General features: G+C 37.4%; 1 protein-coding gene across 1 annotated transcript; it reads right to left on the minus strand.

The window, feature by feature from the left end:
* Positions 1–13,851: 13,851 nt before the first annotated feature.
* On the minus strand, positions 13,852–21,714 carry LOC133309113 (glycerophosphodiester phosphodiesterase GDPDL7-like). Its single transcript, XM_061509851.1, has 10 exons — positions 21,612–21,714; positions 21,234–21,515; positions 20,150–20,262; positions 19,508–20,003; positions 19,332–19,367; positions 18,961–19,242; positions 18,735–18,871; positions 18,166–18,649; positions 17,645–17,907; positions 13,852–13,878 (listed from the first exon to the last, which is right to left on the minus strand). Exons 1-10 carry the CDS (start codon positions 21,712–21,714, stop codon positions 13,852–13,854), a joined length of 2,223 nt encoding a protein of 740 aa, XP_061365835.1.
* Positions 21,715–23,222: the final 1,508 nt, after the last annotated feature.

Below are 23,222 nucleotides of genomic sequence, written 5' to 3' on the forward strand. Positions count from 1 at the left end.
CCTCCTCACCAACCCACACCAGATTCAATTCATCTTCCCTTATAAATAGCCTCTTGGGCACACCATGAAGGTATCTTATGTATCGTTATTCTGCCCATTTACATTGAGTCACAGATCCACACACCTAACCCCATTGTTGATTGCTTGCTTATACTTGGAATAGTGCCTCTTAGCTTGGTCTCTACCTGTGCTAAGGGTATCATCCATACAGTAACTCCATCCCCAAAGGGTACATAGTGGACTTATAGATCCCAACGGTACATTGGTGCCGTCTATGGGAATCGAACCCACGATTATGTATCCTCTTGAGCAGAGCAGCGGCTGTCAACGACAAGGGCGACCTCTTGGATACCCAAGATTCGGCCAATAACCACTTTCGTGCAATTCAAGATTTCCTGGCGATTGATTCGTTCTGGCACCACCATCTTAGGTCGTCTGAGGTTAGGAAAGATGGAGTCAAGGTCCCTTTCCGAAAACTTGAGTGCCCTGCCGACTGGGATCTCAGCAGGAGAAGGAACCTCCTGCGCACCCGCCGCTGCCAAAAGCCCCTCACCACCAAGAGGACTAGTCACCATGGTCCCACCGTCGCCAGAATCCTCAAGAAAGCCACCCGAGACGTGGCAGTCGCTATCTGTTAGCTGCCGTGACTCGTGTACCTCAAGGCGTGGCCTCTTCGAAGCCCCAGGCTGGACTAAGCTTGGGTCTCCTCCCCTTTTTAGCCCTGAGCCTCCATGCCCAGGCGACACTCCGAATGTCGACTCGCTCGCTGACGAACCTCCCACCACATTCGCAGTATCTTTGATTATAGGGCCAGTCGCCCTCCTTTCTAACTCGCCAGCAGGAATGTCAGCTGCAGATCGGATCTTCTTCCGGCGGTGGTGAAATTCTTTCTTTTTCCCTCTGTCCACATCTTTTCTCTTCAAGGCAGGACTAGGCGCTACCTGATTAGCCACACCTTGTGCAACCCTAACCTTGGCAGCCGCCTGACGAGCCAGTCTCAAAGTATCCATCGACAAGCTCTCAACTGCAAGATGGGAAAAACACAAGTGTTAGTAAAGACAGTTTATACTCACAACCTAGCCATAACTGGTACGAATCACCACCACACCTCCATAACACAACACGTTCTTTGTAGGCCACCGATCAAGGCCTCTCTTAACCTCCACAAACCAGTCCACTACAATGCTTCTTCAGGAGACAAGGCTTCGCGCCCAAATGAATATTGACTGGCGGGAGTCTCATAATGGGCCTTGGTTCAATATAGCTCAAACCAAATTTTTCTACTCTCCCAGTCAACAAAGAAAGGCAATTCCCCCTCGCCAATACTAGTTGAATCTAGAAAATGTCCCCCTCCAGTTCTTATATGAATTGGCGTACTGAGCAAATATCGACCCCAATCCTGTCCCCGCCTTCAGCGAAACCCAGCCAAGCTTTTTCAACGAGGGCGTCACCTAGAAGCAATAAAAGAACAGCCGCACAGAGCACACCTACCCAAAGTATCAACATATCTTTTCAAAGACCCGAACAAACGCCCAAGCATTAGGGTCCAGTTGAGAAGGCGCAACCCGCAGATGGGCTAACACCCCCATCTCGAACTACGATAGCGGAAGCCTAACTTTCTGATCTATAAAGTGAGTCTTGTACACCATGAACCGCCAACGAGGGATCTCCCTATGGCTAGGCTTGTCACAAACTCGGCCATCGCCCCCAACTGCAATGCTTTTCCATTTCGCCTCTTCTTCGGCACTGTTATTGAAATCAAAATTCCCTTCTGATTGATAAACCTGGTCCAAAATAGCTGCACTAGTATACAAAGAGGAAGAAGATGCCACCATTGGGTCTACCCAATCCCTCGCCAAGAAGCGTTCGTGATCTTGTGTAACCGCCATTAGTCAAGAGAATACCCACAAATCAAACCTGGGAGCGACAAACACATAGTCAATCACCAAACACTTCAACCGACGCCAAGAAGATCAACAAAGAGTCGAACTCCAAATCCTCCATATCACCCCACTCCTACTCCCCGGGCACCAGCATTCCCTTACCAATCATTCAATCAAAAAAAAACTCAAACATAAGAAACTTACCAGAAGAGTCAGAGGTTTCCGAAGAGCTTGATGTGTAAAAATCTGAATAGCTTATAGAGGAAGGCCACCACACAGACGGTATCTTATACAGCCCCATGTCTTCATAAATGGCGTCCCACACGCCATACCTTATAAGCCTACCATCCTCTGGGTGGTATCCACCTAAACGATTATCAGTGGATTCGTCATATTTACGGCGATGGAAAGGCTGGGAAATGTTGGGAATATGGCCACGAGATGTGCACAAGGCGACCGAAGATGTAGCACTCAGACGGGTTGTCCTTAAAGGGTGAGGCTTGTAATAATACTCTAATGGACGGTTATGCGGTAAGCGATTAATAGAGGATAAAGGTCGAACAAGTCGCCCTGCCCCAAAATCTGAACGCCGCGAGACATGACGGCGCGAACCGGTCCTCTGATCATAAGAACGACCAGACGACCTAGAATGACTGCGTCATGAAGGGCGAGTGACACGAGCTGTCGAATTCGCGCAAATTAAAAATTATTTTTTATTAGGGTTCAGAAAATTTGTCGTAAAGTGGAAACCCTAAGTCGTCTCTCAAGGAAATTGTTTTGGTAAAAATCGCTTATGATGACAGAAAATTAAAAGGGGGTTTTGGATTTTGATTGAATAATTAAAAAGGCAGAATATAAATTTGGAATAAAAATTCGTAATTAAAAATTAACCAATCTAAGGTTAGGGTTCCATGGACGTCTTTCCTCGGATAAAAAGATATCAGAATCGTGATTGATCGTCAATCGAATCAGAATCCTTATTTCCAATTGACAACCCTTTCTAAGCGATTGCTTAGCATTTGATCAAATACGGTGCTTCTACTCATACAATCGCAGAGTATCATCCCGTTTGATTTAAGGTCATAGGGTCAATCAATCTAACCATCAAATCTGATGATTAATCATTTTCCATAATTGCAATCGCGAACCTCTGATTGAATATCCACGATCGCACGATATCAATCTGAGTTGGGAAGGGAAACGAAACTGATTTAAAATAAAGCGCAGACCCTCAAGACTAATCCATGGAATCCGTTACCCTTAGGTTGATTAAAAGGTTCTTAGCCTTGCATGACTAAGGTAAACATGATTAAAATAAAATAAAAAGAAGAAAAAGAAAAAGATGAAGAACGCGAAGAACGCTCCAGAGAAAGTGCTTTGATCCCAAAATATGAAAATTCAGAATCAATTCAATGTTTCCTACTCTTCCGCCATATACGCCTACCCAAAGCGGGTTAGGGTTCAGTTCTGACCGGCCCATATGTCTAAAATACGAAATAAAATAAATAAAATAAAATAAAACTTCAGCAAAACGTGTCCGACTTGGGGCAAGAAATCGACTAGCTTCCTATCCGAATTGGGCTTCGAGCTCTTCATAATAATTGTAGCCCTCTGTGTTATCTGAAAAACCCAACAAGAACGGAGTCAATCCGACAATTGTGGACCAAGATATGGCCAAATTACAGAAGTGACGTAAAGCTGAAAAATTCTGACGAAAATAAATTAAACCCAATCAAAAACTAAAAATGTAAATTAACTCAAAATATCATTATTTTATTCAAATAAATCCTAAAAATACAAATCAAGAGTAACAAATAAGTGTAATAAAATATGAGTTATCAAATTCTCCCACACTTATCTTTTTGCACTCCTGGGCAAAAACTAGAATAGAAAAAGAAAACAAAGAAATAAGAAAAGAGTGAAGATCAACATATCCTTCCTAATAATTAGTAAGTATACAAAAGATAACAAAAATCACAAGTCTTGAACAGATAAAACAACCAGGACAAAAATTCCTTAATCTCAAATCACAAGATCTGCCAATTTCAACTGCAACTGCTAACTACACAAAAATGGTTCCTCACAGGATGCTCTCAATTTTCTCTCAAGTGTATCAGTTAATTCAGTATATCACTCAAATCAACTCTAGAAAATTATCCTACCATAGGCTTGCTCAAATTCTACTTTTCCACTGCTAATAACACATGCATGCACAAATCAAGAGGGCTTTATACAAGGTTGTAATGGGGCTGAGGTAAAGGTATGGATGAATATGGAAGAAGAAACTAAACACCCCAGAATTTTACAAAGAGCAAAAGTTAAGAACTAAACTAAGAACATGAAACAAAGATACTGAAAAGATAAACAATTTTTTTTTTTAGTTTTTTTTTTAGTTTTTTTGTTTTGTTTTTTTTGTTTTTTTTTGTTTTTTTTTTTTTGAAGTAAAACCACATAAGTACAACCACATATGTCACCCCCCACACTTAAACTTTTGTCTGTCTCGGGCAAACCCCCACACTTAAACACAACACACAGTGAAACCAATGCTCAGTAAAACTCCAAGGTGTGGAGTAATTGGTTTTTCACTTAGACTTGTAATGCGGCTTAAGAAATAACGGATATAAAGGCTCAAAAGGGCTCACCAAGGGATAATAATATAAGGGATGGCTATCTGGCTAAAGTGGGTAAAGAAAGAAAGAATGCCTCAATCATATTCATGCATGCAAGTGAAAAATGCAGTTTCAAAAAGAATCAGAGCAAGTTCTAGAGGACAACAATCAAGAGCAGAATCACACAAGAAAGAAAAACTGGCCTACAGATTAAGACCATGTCTACAGGCTCAAAAACCTCACAAGGGTATACCAAATCATGCAATCAGCAGCACAATATCAAGCAACGAGTAATGCAATCCAAGAATCAAGAACCGAGCCTAAGCAGAAATTTCTATCAAACCCTGTGATTTAAGTATATCCATGTACCACTTAATAATTACCAGAAAGAAAAGGAAAATCTACCTATGAAAAATCATAAACTAAAAGAAAGAAAGGAAAAGAAAAATAAAAATGCAAATAACAGAAAGAAAAGAAAAAGAAGGAAGAGAACTCCCTGAACTCGCTAAGGAGAATAAGCAACATTAAGCAGACTCTCAAACTATTCTGAGCTCTTGCTGGAACCAGTTCATTTTTCTGATTTGCCACTACAGTCACTCCAGACTTCTTGGGAACCACTTGAAATGGGCTGACCCACCAGCTATCTGAAATGGGATAAATGATGTTGGCCTGTATCGGCAATGTCAGAAGCTTTTCCTCCCGCTCAGGTAGAAGGGTCTTGGCCACTATCACAGGTAACTGCTCATTTTCCTCCAAATATGCATACTTCAGATGGTCAGGTAGATCCTTCACTTCCAACTTAGGTGGCTGCTCAATGGATGGGAGAGGTGTAATTGGTGGTGCAAATTCTGCAGAAAACAAATCAGCAGTTATGTCTGTAAACAAATTCTCAGAAGCGGAATTAGGATCATCAATAATATCAGCGGGCAATTCAGATAATGCAGATTCACACTCAGAATCAGATTTATCAATCAGTGCATCATTAAAACTAGAAAGATATGATGTTATTTCAGCACACATAATGCTCTCTTGACTATCACCACAACCACAGAAATCAGAATCATGAGTAGATGAAAAATCAGGAAAATCAGCAAGGAATTCAGCAGAAACATCCTCAACAACTTCATCTATCACATCAATGCAGAAAACAGAATGCTCTTCCCTAGGATGTTTCATGGCATCAAATATATTAAAATGCACAATGCTATCACTAAACTCCATGGAAAGAGTACCAGAATGAACATCTATCTTGGTCCTAGTTGTTCTCATGAAAGGCCTACCAAGTATGATTGGTGATCTATTAGTAGCAGTCTCACTCCCCATTTCTAAAATGTAGAAGTCAGCAAGAAAAATCAGATTATTAACCCTGACCAATACATCCTCAATCAAACCAGATGGGTGAATACTACTCCTGTTAGCTAATGTAACCACAATACTAGTAGCACACAAAGGACCAAGACCAAGAGACTTATAAATAGATGCAGGCATAACATTAATGGAAGCTCCTAAGTCTAGCATGCAATCATGAAAAACAGAATTGCCAATCACACAAGGGATAGTAAATGTCCCTGGATCTTGACACTTTTTAGGCATAGGCTGGATGAGTGCCGATACATTCTGACTCAGGTTAACCTGCTCATCTCCCTTCAGTCTCCTCTTGTTGGTGCACAGCTCCTTTAGAAACTTGGCATATCTCGGAATCTGCAGTATTGCATCCAGAAGAGGGATGTTCACCTCAACTTTCCGGAAGGTGTCAAGTATCTCTTTATCTTGAGCCTTTGCTGACTGCTTCTTTGACTGAGTGGCTCTCTGAGGGAATGGCATAGGGATATGAAAATCAGATGTATCAGTGCTCTGCTTCTTGGAGCTAGTGTCACCTCCCTTAGATGACTCAACAGTAGTGTGGTTTGGCTCCTCCATTTGCTTTCTCGACCGCAGAGTAATAGCACTCTCACATTTCCGCTTCCTTTTGGATTTGGAACTGTTTGGGATGGAAGGGAGCTGCCACTTGCTTGTTGATTTTGACTTATTGACGTTACAAGTTGGCCAATCTGTGTTTGTAGATTCTGGATGGAAGACTCAGTAATCTGCTGGAACTGCAGATTGTTAGTTGCCATCTGCTTCACTAAATCCTCCAAAGAAGGGCCATTGCTACTAGCTTGCTGCTGCACTGGTGGCTGTTGCATTTGCTGCTGCTGCATTGGCTGTAGAGGTGCAAATTGTTGAAAATTTTTCCTCTGTTGTGAAGGTACAAACTGCTGCCTCTGCTGGAATAGTGCACTTTGCTAATTCTGCTGGAATGGTGGACTTTGCTGATTCTGGCTCCATTTGAGATTGGGATGATTTTTCCAGCCAGGATTATATGTATTAGAGAAGGGATTGTTTTGTTGCTGCTGCTGGTACTGTGGCTTTCCAGGAAAAACTGCAGCAACAGACTGATCAACTTGGAAATTGGTGTCTGGAAAAGAAGGACAAGCAGCTGTAGGGTGAAAAATTGGATTCATAGCAAACAAAAGCAAAAATAAATCTATAAAAAAATACTAAATGAAGTCAGAATGATATGAGACTAACTCTTCTAAACTCTAAATGACCCTACGGACTCAAAAATCAAATAAACTTTTTTCGAAAAATAAAATAAAATATTAAACGAACGAATTCGGAAAAACTAGGGCTTGATTTGTGGGGCATAACCCCACGATTTTTGACAGGGATAATCGTCTTCTTCAGGTCACTGATTTTCAGAGCGATCAGAGCAAGTTGAACAAGTTCAGAAATACCCAATACGTCCTGAAACGACAAAGAAATAGCAAAAACGGTTAGTAAACGACAGAATTTGGCAAAATTAAGGGTTACCTCACATCCTGTTAGGGTGTGATTTATGCTCAGAAGGTCGAATTCCTTTGGGAATAGATCTTCCGGAGCCAATCTCTCAAACTAAAATTTTACCGATTTCCCCAAATTTGCCCAAAACTGCCCAAAACGTAAACCATAATGCAGAAAACGCAAAAACTGAGAAAAGATGCGTCTGCAGAATCAAATTCCGATGCAGAATCAAAGGTGCAAAAATCGGAATCAGAAACACAAATGAGCGCAAACACATAAACAAGGACAGATGCACAAAAATAAATGAACTTTTTTTTTTGATTTTCTTTAAGGAAAAACAAAAATTAAAGAAAAAGAAGATGATCAAGAATCAGAAAACGATATAGACCGATGCAATTTCCACGGCAACGACGCCAAATTTGACACGAGCTGTCGAACTCGCGCAAATTAAAAATTATTTTTTATTAGGGTTCAGAGAATTTGTAGTAAAGTGGAAACCCTAAGTCGTCTCTCAAGGAAATTGTTTTGGTAAAAATCGCTTATGATGACAGAAAATTAAAAGGGGGTTTTGGATTTTGATTGAATAATTAAAAAGGCAGAATATAAATTTGGAATAAAAATTCGTAATTAAAAATTAACCAACCTAAGGTTAAGGTTCCATGGACGTCTTTCCTCAGATAAAAAGATATCAGAATCGTGATTGATCGTCAATTGAATCAGAATCCTTATTTCCAATTGACAACCCTTTCTAAGCGATCGCTTAACATTTGATCAAATACGGTGCTTCTACTCATACAATCGCAGAGTAACAGCCCGTTTGATTTAAGGTCGTAAGGTCAATTAATCTAACCATCAAATCTGATGCTTAATCCCTTTCCATAATCGCAATCGCGAACCTCATATTGAATATCCACGATCGAACGATATCAATCTGAGTTGGAAAGGGAAACGAAACTGATTTAAAATAAAGCGCAGACTAGGGCCGGCAAAATGGGCTGAGCCCGCCGGGCTGGCCCGCCCCGCCATCCAAATGGGGCGGGCTGGGTTGAGTCTTTCAACCCACCAGCCCGCCAAACCCGCCCCGCCAAACCCGCCAGCCCATATGGGTCAGCCCGCCACGGGGCGGGCTAGCCCGCCAAGTCATTTTTTTTTTTTTTTTAGGTTACCCAATTGTTATGTAGCTCCGTATCTTAGATTTCTCTGCTTGCAAGTGGCTTTTTTGAATTGTTGTGGACTGCTCATACAACACTTTGTTACTTGTTTTGTTATTCTATTTTATCCTGATATGATTTTATTTTTTTATTATTATTTTTGGATTGAAAGATGCATATTTATATGCAGATTATTAAACACTGATCTTCTTGGTTTCATAAGCACATTAGGATTTTATACAGATTTTTGTATGCTTTTATGCAGATTTTTTTATGTGATTTTATGCAGAATTTAATTTTTTGTATTTTATTTTTTTATTTTTTTTATTTTAGGCGGGCTGGCCCGTAGCCCTCCAGCCCACTCATAAAACGGGCCGGGTTACTCAATTCAACCCATTTTGTCAAAACGGGCCGGGGCGGGCCAGCCCATTTTGTGCGGGCTAGCGGCGGGCCGGGGCGGGCTGGCCCATATTGCCAGCCCTAGCGCAGACTCTCAAGACTAATCCATGGAATCTGTTACTCTTAGGTTGATTAAAAGGTTCTTAGCCTCGCATGACTAAGGTAAACATGATTAAAATAAAATAAAAAGAAGAAGAAGAAAAAGATGAAGAACGCGAAGAATGCTCCAAAGAAAGTGCTTTGATCCCAAAATACGAAAATTCAAAATCAATCCAATGTTTCCTACTCTGCCGTCATATACCCCTACCCAAAGTGGGTTAGGGTTCAGTTCTGACCGGCCCATATGTCTAAAATACGAAATAAAATAAAACTTCAACAAAACGTGTCCGACTTGGCGCAAGAAATCGACTAGCTTCCAATCCGAATTGGGGTTCGAGCTCTGCATAAGAATCGTATCCCTCTGTGTTATCTGAAAAACCCAATAAGAACGGAGTCAATCCGACAACTGTGGACCAAGATATGGCCAAAATACAGAAGTAACGTAAAGCTGAAAAATTCTGACGAAAATAAATTAAACCCAATCAAAAACTAAAAATGTAAATTAACTCAAAACATCATTATTTTATTCAATTAAATCCTAAAAATACAAATCAAGAGTAACAAATAAGTGTAATAAAATATGAGTTATCAGCGAGACCCAACTCCTTCACCAGACCCACCAGATCGTCGCCTTCTAGACCCAGCAGGCAGGCGCCTACCAGATCTAGAAGCATTCTCACCAGCCACCACCTGGCGCCCACCATTGTGACGGGAACCAGACGCCTCACCAGAATAAGGAATCACAGGTCCCAAAGCCTTCTCCGGCAAGAGATGTTGAATCTCCTCTTCACTGAAACCGAGAAGCTCAGGTATCTTACCATGGGGTAACTTCGAAACCCCAGGAACTAAAGCAGAGTGTGGGGGGAACACTACTACTTTCCCCACCACGACTACCAAGGTATTCCTGCATAGCCGGACCCACTGTACAACCATCAAGCACGTCGAAAGCCTCATCAAACTCTTCCTCCTTAACATCCAACTCCGACAAGACCAAACCAGTCAAGTCTGTTAACTTGACCATCACAGGAAAAAGTAGAAGAGAAGCAAAGCCAAAGAAATTTAAAGGAATATCAAAGCTAAGATCCAGAAACATTGTACCTGAGATATGCGCTGAAATGGAAGAAAGGAAGACCGACACGAGCACTTTTACAGAGAAAACACAAATAAGGAGGGCAGGAACACAAAGAGCCTGAGATTTATGAAGAAGGTCCTCAGGGTGGGAAGAACCTCCTTTAAATAAGGAGAGAAGGATCAGGATGGCGTACACGTGTAACACCCCACCATTTCAACTGCAGGATAGCGCAACCGTCAGATAATGGGCGGTTGTGATGAGGGGCCTGATGGTAATTACAGGGGGACAAGACACCCCTCACGTCGCATTAGTGCGCTGTGCTCAATGATGGTTGAGTGTCTGCCGTTATTTGCAATGATGGAGGCACCCATCATTACTGCTCCTCGAAAATCGGAAAGCCACCTTTCGTGTCAGAAGAGGCGAAAGGCCCAAAATACCCCCCGCAGGACAACGCGGCCAATCAAAGAGACAAATGGTATAAAACCCTACCTCAAAGCACTTTAAAAGCCTCAAATACTTACCAAGTCACCAAGATACTGGATATCACGCCTACGTCAACCCCCTATATCGCCAGCCAGGCGTCGCCCAAACCCATTCACCTTGGCGTCACCCAAGCCCGTTTACCTTGACACCAAGCTACGCTTGCTACCAAGCTGGGGTGCTCCTGTTCTGGATGGCCCAACAACATAGCGACCCAAAGGTCTAAGCCCAACCTCAACTCCCTATCCACGTCAGCCCTACCAACTGTCAACCCTCCCAACCCCCAACGTGATGACACTTCCAAGGAGAAGCACCAAAATGTCCCACCTTAGGACCCTAACCCCCAAAGGTGACCGCCGCAGATACCATAAGAGGAAACTGCCCTTTGCCCCACGCTGACGTCGCCAGGCGCAGGGTTGCAGTGCTGCTATCATAGCAGCGTCTGCCACGTCCAGCACTGCCACCCTTGGCAGATCCCAAGGAGGGTTGACCCCCTCCTCACCAACCCACACCAGATTCACATCATCTTCCCCTATAAATAGCATCTTGGGCACACCATGAAGGTATCTTATGTATCATTATTCTACCCATTTATATTGAGTCACACATCCACACACCTAACCCCATTGTTGATTGCTTTCTAATACTTGGAATAGTGCCTCTTAGCTTGGTCTCTACCTGTGCTAAGGGTATCATCCATACAGTGACTCCATCCCCAAAGGGAACATAGTGGTCTTATAGATCCCAACGGTACGGGTTTGTTTGTAACAACTAATTGCAAACCAAACCAAATATGTGCGCAACTCACTAACATTTGCCATGAAGTATTGAATGTACCACATACACAACTAGTCGCACAAGAGGGAGGTGAATTGCGTGTTACTTCTAATGCAAGAACAATTCAAATTTCAACATTTTTCAGCACAACTTCAACCAAAACGAAATTTATAGATTATAAACCTTTTTCCCAATATAAAACAAAATTAAAACAATTCTAATAACATAAATTTCAAAGGTAATATAGCGGAATCAAAATTGAATGGGAAAATATAGAAAATTAATATTTAGGGCAACCATTTTCAAGAAATCATGCAAGAACAAATTTAAATAAAAAACTTATGATTCTCAACTCTCAAACACATTCAATATAACATATACAAAGAATCAAAACAAAATTAATTGATTAAAATCAAAAGAGAGAAGGGTTTAGGAAAAATCATATTGTGATGTATCCTTATTCACTTTCTAACCACGTGAGAGCTACATTCAGACTAAGGTCGATCCATTCACTATTATCAAGCTTCAAACGGGTGCTTGAAGAAACTTTTTTACAACTAGAATTTTACAAGTACATGACCAAACCTTTGATCACACCCAACCTAACACCTTAGAATCACTCCAATTGTCTCACTAACAATTATAGCAGCCAGATTCGTTTAAACAGATATAGAGTCACCTCTTTACGTTCAAACAAAAAAGAAAGAACAGAAAAAGATTGAGAAACGAGAGAGTAATTGAGCTTTTTCTAAAGGATGTGCAAAACTAAGCCACTACGAGTTCAATTCTGAGTTTTCTTTGAATATAAGTTTTCCAGTGTTAATTCTTATGTATAGAACCCTAATGACATGTATTTATAGGTGCCCCAATGAGTTAATAGTCATTTATGTCCGTTAGAAATCAAAATATTTGAAGTACTTCGAGTTTAAGTCATTTATAAGTGAAAGTATTCGATTACTTTTCGGAGAGTATTCAAATACTTGTTCAAACCCAAAAAGTATTTGATTACTGTTCATTAAGTATTCGATTACTTGTTCAAGACAGAAAGTATTCGATTACTTTGCAAAAAGTATTCAATTACTTTTATGCAAAAATCAATTTTCATGTTGATTTTTTAATCTCAATGCATCTAATTGATTTCCAATGACTTCTAACTGATTTCTAGTGATATCTAACATATATATATGATCATGTCTCATACTTATATAACAACTCTTGATGTGTGTGTGATCTTGTATGCATGATCAAAGTGAAAATGTGTCACTTGTATGAGTATATGGTTTAATTATGCATTTCCTAAGATAAAGCTCAATAAACTCATTCCTATAAGTTCTATGACTCTAAATAAATATAACAAACAGTAAGTCTTTGAGTCTTCTTTGTCTTCATTGTTTGAGTCTTTTAGTACTTCTTTTGAACTTTTAACTTTGACTTTGCTAAAACGAGTGTTCTTTTCTACTTTGCTCTTTGTTATAGGCTTCTTGTACCATTTAGGACTTGTTGTCTTGCCTTGTATTGAGAGCATCCATATTGAGTTATGTTGGACTTTTGTAGGTGCTTTGTTATAATCAAAACTTTAATATCATTGTCTTTGTGATCTATGGTTCAACAATCTCCCCCTCTTTTATGATGATAAACACTTAATTGAGATATATAGTTAGTAGCATTAGAAATCAAAATCAAACTCCCCCTACCAATATGCTACCCCATAATAGGATACAAAAAGTCAACAATTCCAATAAAAGTCAACATTTTTTCCCTTTTGTAAAATAATAAGGAAACATAAAAATAATCAAAATTTCTCAATTCCAACATATTTCTCTCCATTTTGGCAATATCAAAATATGCAAAAATATGAATATATCATATAGCATTAAAAAGTCAACTTAAAGTCAAACTAGTTTCATATTTATCAAGATTTTGCATCAAACTTATGAAGTACATCCAAAAATGATTTTATGTCATGTATAAAACTGTTTTTGACTTATTTTCCAAAAAAATTCAGTAATTATAAGAATGATGTTGAATAACAAATATGAATATAATAGCATTTCAAAGACATTTGAATATCGATAGCATCAAATTAGTAACTAGTAATCATCAAAACTTCGTATAAACAGAATCAAAACATCAAAATAAGGTATTAGAGCAATAAAAAACATCAAAGATATACCATATATACAAATATTAATCATCAAACTATAAGAATCAAGAGATTGGATTTAACAATTCTAGTTCCACTTTTAATTTCTCAAATTGATCTCTAGATAATGGTTTAGTAAATATATCCGCTAATTGAGCATGTGATTCCGCAAATTCCATATTGGCATCTCCTTTAAGAACATGGTCTCTAATGAAATGATGCCTAATATCAATATGCTTTGTTCTAGGGTGCATGATAGGATTCTTTATCAAATTAATTGCACTAGTGTTATCACATTTAATTAGAATGTGAGTGAGGGACAAACCATAGTCTTGAAGTTATTGCTTCATCCATAAAGCTTGAGCAACACAACTTTTGGCGGCTACATATTCCGCTTCGGTTGACAAAGCAACACTCATTTGCTTTTTACTATGCCAAGAGACTAGAGCATTCCCAAACAAATGACAAATACCACTTGTACTCTTCTTATCCAACTTGCAATCGAAAAATCAGAATCGGAATAACCAATTAAAGTAGGTGGGAATCCCTTGGGATACCACAAACCAACATGTGTAGTGCCTACTAAGTATCTCAAAATCTTTTTAACTACATTTAAATGTGACTCTCTAGGACAACATTGATATATAGCATATAAGCAAACACAAAACATAATATTTGGTTTAATAGCGATCAAATATAATAAAGAGTCAATCATACCTTTATACTTTGTTACCTCAACCAGTGTACCATCTTCATCCTTGTGAATTGAGATTAAAGTTCTCATTGGAGTGTCTATCGGTTTGGCTTAATCCATCCCAAAGCGCTTGAGTAACTATTTGCAATATTTCCCTTGGTTGATGAATATGCCTTCTTTTTCTTGCTTTATTTGCAATCCAAGAAAATAATTGAGTTCTCCCATCATAAACATCTCAAACTAACTTTGCATCATTTTATCAAACTCTTCACAAAGAAATTCATTAGTAGAACCAAAAATAATATCGTCAACATAAATTTGAACAAGTAAAGTATGATCATGCTTTCTTTTAATGACCAATTTAGTGTCTACTTTACCTCTACAAAATTCATTATTAAGTAGAAATTTGCTCAATCTTTCATACCAAGCTCTTGGAGCTTGCGTTAAACCGTTTAAATCCTTTTTCAATCGAAAACATGATTAGGAAAGTCAAACCTCTCAAAATTGGGTGGTTGATGAACATATACCTCCTCTTAAATAAAACCATTTAAAAACGCATATTTGACATCCATTGGTATAACTTGAAATCATATATACTAGCATATGCAAGTAGCATTCTAATAGCTTCAAGTCTTGCAACAGGTGCATAGGTTTCATCATAGTCAATTCCTTCTTCTTGATTGTAACCTTTTGCTACTAGTCTTGTCTTGTTCCTTATGATTACACTATTTTCATCAAGTTTGTTTCTAAATACCCACTTAGTGCCAATCATTTGATGATCTTCCGATTTAGGGACAAGTTCCCAAACATTATTTCTTGTAAATTTACTTAGCTCATCTTTCATTGCAAGCATCCAATTTTTATCTTGAATAGCTTCCTCAATTGTCTTGGGTTCAACATGAGATACAAAAGATAGATGATTGCAAGAATTCCTTAATGAATTTCTTGTAGAAACTTCCTTTGATAGATCTCCAATTATATCATAGGGAGTGACTTTGAATACTTCCAATCCTTTGGTAGCTCTTGTTTCTCACTTTGTTGATTACCTTATCATCAATATTTTCCTTTTCCTTGTTGCTAGTATTTTTATCTTCCAAAGTATCTACGATATCATCATCACTAGACTTTCTTTGCAAGAAAGAGTTAGTTTCATCAAGAACAACATGAATAGATTCTTCAATAGACATGGTTCTTTTATAATAAATTCTATAAGCTTTGTTAATAAGAGAATAACCAAGAAATATATCTTCATCGACTTTAGGATCAAACTTACCTAGTTTATCCTTACCATTATTCAAAACATAACATTTGCAACCAAACACATGAAAATATACAATGTTAGTCTTTCTACCTTTGTAAAGTTCATAGGGGATTTTCTTAAGGATATGCCTAATTAGTGTACGATTAATTAAATAAGAAGCGGTACTTACCGCATCGGCCCAAAAGTACTTAGAAAGATTGCTTTCACTAATCATAGTTCTAGCAAGTTCTTCTAAAACTCTATTCTTTCTCTCTACAACTTGGCAATATCGTTGCAGCTACTGTCGTCACCATTACCGCTACCATCGTTGTAGCTACTGTCATCACCATCGCCGCCGCCACCACCGTCGTCATCATTGCCACCGTCATCGTTGCAACCACTGCCATCACCACCACCACCACTACTATCACCACGCCACTGTCACCGCCTCCACCACCATCGTCGCAGCCACAACATTCACCACCACCACTATTATTGGAATGAAAATAGAACATGTTGTAAAACATATTTTTTTTTCTCAGAAACTGTTCCAAGGCACAAAAATAGAAAAGAATTGTTTCTTTTCAGAAATAATGCTAGGGAATATAATTGTTGTCATGCACACCTTTAGATGTTTGTATTTTCCGAAATACATAGTTGAGTTTATAAATAAAATTTTTGTAAACATAACATTTTTCTATAATATATATTGAAAATTCATGATGAAATATGATAGCATGTAATATGGGTTGACAGGTGGTTTTCGGGCCAATACAAATATGAATATCGTCACTACGAGCATTACACAAATAATTATTTATATCAAAACTCTCGACACTAACTCAAATCATTCAGGACACGAATTGACACGACATAATACAAATAATCCATCAATTTTACTCTTTTGAAAAAATTACTTAAATAACCTTAAATTAATAAATAAATATGGGATAAATAAGTAATTATATTATTATTAGTTCACTTTTTGGTCAACATGAATACAAATACGAGTTAACATTAACACGAAAAATCCGTCTCATGTTTGTGGTGAAAATAGTTATCTCTACCATCTATTATATAAAGGAAAAAAAGATATGTTTACGAGCATTGATTGAGATACGCGTAAATGAAAAAGATATAACGAGTCTCGTTGTAACGTTTTTTGTCCTTTGAATTTAAAAGCCTAGGCAACCAATTGAAAAACAACAACATTCTCTCTATATATTCAATTTGGCAATATTAGTGCCTACGGTATAGAAAAGCACCTAGTCCGCATCCTCAATTCAAAGGCGCCTAGGTTTGGGAATAAATACAATCGGTACTTTGTCTTCCTGGGTAAGCAATTTTGGAAAATTTTATTGATACGCCTCCTAAACTCATGCTTTTCATTTTTTTCATACTTTTCACAATGCAGTGAGCGTGTTGCCATAAGGTCAGGAATTTTCACAACCTATCTTATTAAACAGTGCGGTGAGCGTGTTTGCTTTAAGACCAGGAATTATCCTTACCATTAATGTACAAAACTGTGGGACAGTGACCAAAGTAATATCTTTGTACAAAAAAATTACTAGACGTGGCCAACAGTAAATTTTGCTAAAATGCCACGCGACATAATTCGTAGCGAATTATGCCACGTCAGAATGCACAGAACCAAAAATAACACATGTCAAATTTTGAGAAATTCGCTACATAGGGTAGCAAATTTCTCAAAATTTGACATGCGGCATTTTTGATTCTGACGTGGTATATTTCGCTACACTGTGTAGCGAATTACTTGCATGCATAATTCGCTACACTGTGTAACGAATTATGCCGCGTGACATTTTGGCAAAATTTACTATTAATGTGGTAGTTTAATAATTTTTTTGTCCAAACGTGACAAAATAGTCACTGTTCCCGTGTCGTGTTGTTGTTAACTTTACGTCATTAAAAGAATTTGGATAAGATAAAAATAAAAACTGCTTCAATAATTCTTCACCGCCTATTTTCATAATTATTTATTTATTTATTTTTCTAAATAATGCTACCCTTTTGGTTGTGTTCGATCCAGGTCCAAAACAAGTTGTTTCCAAGAGAAAGATCTAAATTGATTTAACTCGTGTGCGCAGAAATATCTAATAATCCAGCAACATTATTAGCTTAAAGTAGCTGATACAATGGTATGTATATACAATATAATAAAACACTCGTGTGAACTAATGTCAAATGCATTCTATAGTACAAACTAAGATATTATCACACAAGAGGCTAGAAGAAAATTGAAGGGTTAGAGACCAAGATTGCAACTAGGGAGAGACCAAGATTAGCAGCATATCTCCAGGCACCTGAAGGAGGTGGTGGTGTAGGTGCAGCACCAGGATTAGTTCTATCCTCATTAACCACTGGAGGAAGAGGTGGATCAACAACGTTTGCAACCTCAAGAGGTGGAAGTGGTGCTTCTGCTGGTGGCAGTAAATGAGGTGGAACAGTATTTTTTAGTCCACCAGGTTCAGCTGGTAAGATGGCAGGCACATTGTTGGGAATGCTACATGGGCTTCCTGCATATTAGAGAAAAGATAACCAACCACATTACCTTTTCATGGGAAAATTAAGATCTTCTATGACTCGTACAAAGGGCAAACTTTAGTGCACAAGACTTCCCAACTTATAAGGATAGAGGTGGTGGTCAATTCCTATGAACGGGGGTCATAAGGAATAACTTTACCTCTGCTCCAAAAAGCTCGCCCTCATACGATATGAATGAAATCATAGTTGCCTGGACTAACTAAGAAAAGCGAAGAGATTGAATTACTTACTCATATATCTGCTAACAGTGGCTGGAAAATCTGTCACTATTCCATCAACCTTGGCAGAATGGATGTAAGTAGATATCTCTACATTAGGGTCTGACCAGTAATCAAATGCCAAGGATATGTACTCATTTCTAATACTACGGACAAATACTGTTAGGTTTGCATCTTTCAACTCTTTAACAATATTTGTCATTCCTGTTAACAAGGAACCAGATACTTTAACAACTGAGGTTTTTGGAAGATTCACTGCTTCTGCATACTTCTTAATTTCATCCACAGTCTGACTTGGTGCATCCCCTATTTTATCTTCAATTAACAACACCCTTTTGTAAGATGGGATATCCTTATACTTGGATAGCACAGAGCTATCATCGGATTGGACCAGAACTTGTTGTGTGACTTGCTTGTCAAAGGTGGCATTGCTTAAGGCAGTGCTTACAGCACCAACTATGTCAAGTCCTTTCTTTGATGCAAGATAAGCAGCATTCTGTGAGGCAAATAAGGAGAATTAGCATTGGTAAAAAGTTTTCAAAGTCAATTACTATAGGGAATTGGAAATGCATCCTGCTTACCTTTATGTTAACCAAAATACCAGTAACTGCCTTTGTCTTGGCCAACTCCAAAAATTCAGAGAGCGTTACAAATTTACCACTATTCTTTTTTGCTGGGTTTCTTTGAAAGTCTTTTCCATCAGGGTTAGCAATTTGAGCTGAAACAGAAAGTTACCATAAGTTCATTGTGCAAATATTAAAGGCAAGATTAGTATGTGAATTTTTGTAAGTCCTGTGGAAGCATTACGTTGCAAGGTCTGAATCTCATTCCATGTGAGGTCGAAGGAGAAGATTCCGCTTTTTGGTTGAACTTCTGGAACATTGGAAGTTCGAGACATGAATTTAGTCATTGCTGTGGTATCTCCTATCAGGTCTGCGGTATTTGAGCAGAATGCAATTCCATCTTTTGTCATTTGAACTGAGCAATCTATAATGTCAGCTCCATCATCTATTGCTTGCTGATATGCAAGATCAGTGGAACCCGGATAAACACCACTTGCTCCATTGTTGCCTATGATCAAAGCTTGTCCTGCAAAAGCAAATGTATTTATTGTTCTGTTTTTGCACGTCTAGTAAATGGTTCAACTGTTAAGAACATTTCAACAATAATACTTTTACCTTGTTTTGGCAGGGTATTGTTGTGTACAAAGCATGCTGGAAAAACAATAAATTCATCAGAATATGTCTTGGGTTCAAAATAACTACTTACTTCTTTCAGATTAGTGTCGTGAGTGAGGGGATTTTGCAATTTGGAAAGTGTTAATAAAAGAAAGGTATGAAGATTGAAAATTTACCTAAAGCATTTGATGCTGTTGGAGCAAAATCAGTAACAAAACCATCAACAGTATCCCCATTCTCTATAAATTTTAAGTACTCGGCTGTAGAATCATAGTTATAACTATAACTTGAAAAGAAGTCATTAGCAAAACCAGAAGCATACACTTCTAGTCCTAGTTTGTGAGCATCAGTTACTAGTGTTGTGGGAGGCCCTAGATATTTGTCTGCTTTAACTGGCCATATGTATTCTTTTGGTACCATTATGCCTGATGCAAATGCCTTGATTGCCGCAAGATCCTTCACAATGGTACCATATGGTTGCTTGGTTGTTGGTTCAACATCATTTGCATGAAGAAGTTGAAAGACAACCTTAGTTGCCTTGTTCACTTTCCCATTGATGCTCCTTAAAACACCAATCTCTGGAGATGAAACAAAGTCTATTTGATAAAGTTTCAATATTTCTAGCACATTATCAACTAACTTTACTCCGTGTTCATTATAGAATGCTTCATACTGCAACAGACCAATCAATTACAACATAACAAAATGTTAGAGAAAGAATGATGTCAAGAAGCTTTAGGATTTTCAATTTTCACAGCACACATATGCTATGGATCTTAACATTCATATGATGAGATAGAAAGAGAGAGAGAGAGAACCTGAACGTTCAACCAGAACATTGGTGGGGATTTATCTCTTAGTAGGGCATCAACATTAAGTACTGGGGACATGCCATCATAAAAACTAGGTCGAGAAAAAATGGCCTGATTCACTGTAACAAAATAAAAATATCAATTTTATTCATCTTACTATCCATAACTGTGTTATGTATGGTGGTAGTGTGCCTAACTAGTTCTGAATTTTGTAGTTCGTTGGCTTTAAGATTGTTATCTATGAAGGATGAATAATGTGCTGAAGAGTCTTTTTACATGCATCAATAATCCTCACATTATTTTCTTTTCTTTTGTAGCTCATAATGGCTTACTTTTTCATTGTGTATACACGTTTTTGGTTATGCATATCCAAAATATAATTGGTTCTATAAACAAGTTATGGTTTTCTATCACTATAAAAAAATGGTTTGAATTGATATAAAAAACTTATTCCAAATCTTCTGTTTCAAGCAATTAATTGACTATGTTGGGAATAGAACCCATGTACCATGATTAATGTGCTAGTAACATGTATCAGTCTCTAAATTTATCATATCATGTGAAAGATTTTAGTCATTCATTCATAGATTAAAGGTCAACAATTAAAGTGATAATTTATACTTTTTTTTCATTTTACTCATTTTGCCTGAAACTATGTAAAGCAACCATCTCAATCCAACAAATAAATCTTTAGTGCATCAGATGCACCGAAGATTCAGTACATTCGCCCATTCATTTTATGACACGTGGACAAAAAATATCACATCATCTACTTTTTTTCAAATGATGTGATGTTTTCGGTCCACTTGTCACAAAATGAATGGATAGATATACTGTCACAAAATGAATGGATAGATATACTGAGTCCAATGCATTTGATGCACTAAAGATTTATTCCAACTCAATAGCTTAAGCCGGTAATTGAACACCCGTCAATAGTTTTTATATTTCTCTAACATATATCTCTCTAACAATTGACCTATGAATGAATTAATGAGATCTATTCACCATTGGCTATTAAAGACCAATGCAGTTGATAGCCATAGTTGTTAACGTACATAATTATTTTAGATATTGGCTCAAGACTCACATGACACATTGTGGTCAATCTCAGCACCAGTGTAATCCACAGCAAAGTGTCCTTGCACATCTTGTCCGTTAATATTGTAGGTTTTCTCTTTTGGGTCGAACATTGCTATAGTTGTTGCATTGTCAAGTTTAGCTCCAGTCAAACAATAGGCACCAGCATCTTTTGTCATCTGAAGATTGCAGAGAAAAATGCTAATGTCCTTTGTTATAGTAACTGCGTCTGCACTGCCTTCTGGGAAGAGACCCGAGAACCCCCCACGAGCTATTATAAGGGGCTCGTTGCCTACAAGTGATGATAAAGAATCACCATCACCAAGAACATTGTCATAACCAAAAGAATAAACAAGTTTAGGGAAACAAAAATCACATTATTACCAACCGCTTAATGTTGACCATTTTTTGGCAGGGGCAGGAGCATGTGCAGGTTTCTTTGCTAATGTTGCATGGATCAACAAGGAAACAAGAAAGAAGCTTCTGATCATGTTGTTTTTTTCCTGCCAGAGTTTAAATTCAAAGTTAGTATAAAGTAAACAAAATAGAAACACAAAGAACACATGAAGCAAGCTATTCCCCTGGCTAATTGTTTGGAAAAACTATTGCTTGTTATCTTCATGCCTTTTAACGTTATTTTGGCATTAAATTCCTTTGTATCGTTTTCATTGCTTATATAGTGGTTACTAAAGATTTGTTTTTCATTACCTGTAAAATTTTCACTAGGATGGTGGACATCTAATAATACCACGTTCTTCCTTGTATAAAAAATAAATAAATAATTAAATAAAAATAAACTGAATACTAAAATCATAACAATCCAATTCTTTTTTCCAATAAAATACATATATAATCCTTATTACTCATTCTACAAATTCTTTTTTTTTTTTTTTTTTGAAATCACTACAGTGAAATCTGGAAACAAGATAGTTGATGGTGCTTCACTTTTATAATTATCTAACAAAAGCTCAAATCTTGAATTTAAGGAAAAAATAAAATGAAAAGAGAGATAGAATAACTTTTGAGTCACAATTTGAGCATGCATTTGATTGATGCCAACACCCTTATACCACAATGGAAATTATAAAGAAAAAATGTTATCAAATGTCACATGCATGCGTACCCAAAAATCCACATCCATACCCTGATCTATTGGATGGATGAAACAGACATTCCCTGTGAAGTTTCTATGAAAACCCTCAAGGGAATGTGATTAAAAGAAAAGGAATGAAAAGTAAAGGAGAGAGTAGAAAGGGAGTAACGCAAACTAATTGCAATTGGGGTGTAGCGTTAATAACAAAATGGAGTTTTTAATATTTACTTCCACACATTTTCCCGTATGAATAGCTGGTCATCAATTCCTCTCTAAAAGGACAACCAATTAATAATAATGTCATTTTTGAATTTTAAATTTATTTATTATGCTAATTTCGGTTAATCTTCATTAGTTTTTCAAACTGAAATTGTTTGTAATTTATATTTATTTATTATGCTAATTTCTGTTAATCTTCATTAATTTTTCAAACTGAAACTTTTTGTAACTGATTTTTTATTTTTTATTTTTTATTTGGTAATCTAACTGATTTTGTATCTTAATAACGCCTCGTACACAGAAACAAATATAGGACAACGCGTCAATTTTATTTTTTCTTTTAACTCAGCAACGCATCAGCTTTAACAGAAATCAAATTCTTTGTTTTTTTTTTTCCCTCTGTTATTAAGTATGTTCCTTAGGCAAATCTCACGCTAACTCACACCATAAATCTAATATTTACACATGTATTTTTGTATGTTATTTTATTTTATTTTATTTTTGGTATCTTACTTTCAAGATTTGGTCTTTTACTTATGTGAAGCTCTCATGTGATCGTTAATTTATATTGTTATTGGTAGAATCAACCTCGAAAATATATGCTGAGTTGAAAATATTTTTTCAAGAATCTATTAAAAATTGCATCTTATCATAAAACATTTTTCAATTCAATGAAGTTTAAAAAAA

Source organism: Gastrolobium bilobum, unplaced genomic scaffold (assembly GCF_033153095.1).
Source record: "Gastrolobium bilobum isolate Gb01-03AN ecotype WA unplaced genomic scaffold, APGP_CSIRO_Gbil_v1 utg9959, whole genome shotgun sequence".
NCBI lineage: Eukaryota > Viridiplantae > Streptophyta > Magnoliopsida > Fabales > Fabaceae > Gastrolobium > Gastrolobium bilobum.

Excerpts from the sequence above, each read along its gene's own strand:
- LOC133309113 (XM_061509851.1), bottom strand. The coding sequence starts at position 21,714 with ATGATCAGAAGCTTCTTTCTTGTTTCCTTGTTGATCCATGCAACATTA. Across the intron at positions 20,263-21,233 it reads GATTGACCACAATGTGTCAT|TGAATCAGGCCATTTTTTCT; the intron begins GTGAGTCTTGAG and ends ATTTTGTTACAG. Across the intron at positions 20,004-20,149 it reads TGTTCTGGTTGAACGTTCAG|TATGAAGCATTCTATAATGA; the intron begins GTTCTCTCTCTC and ends GGTCTGTTGCAG.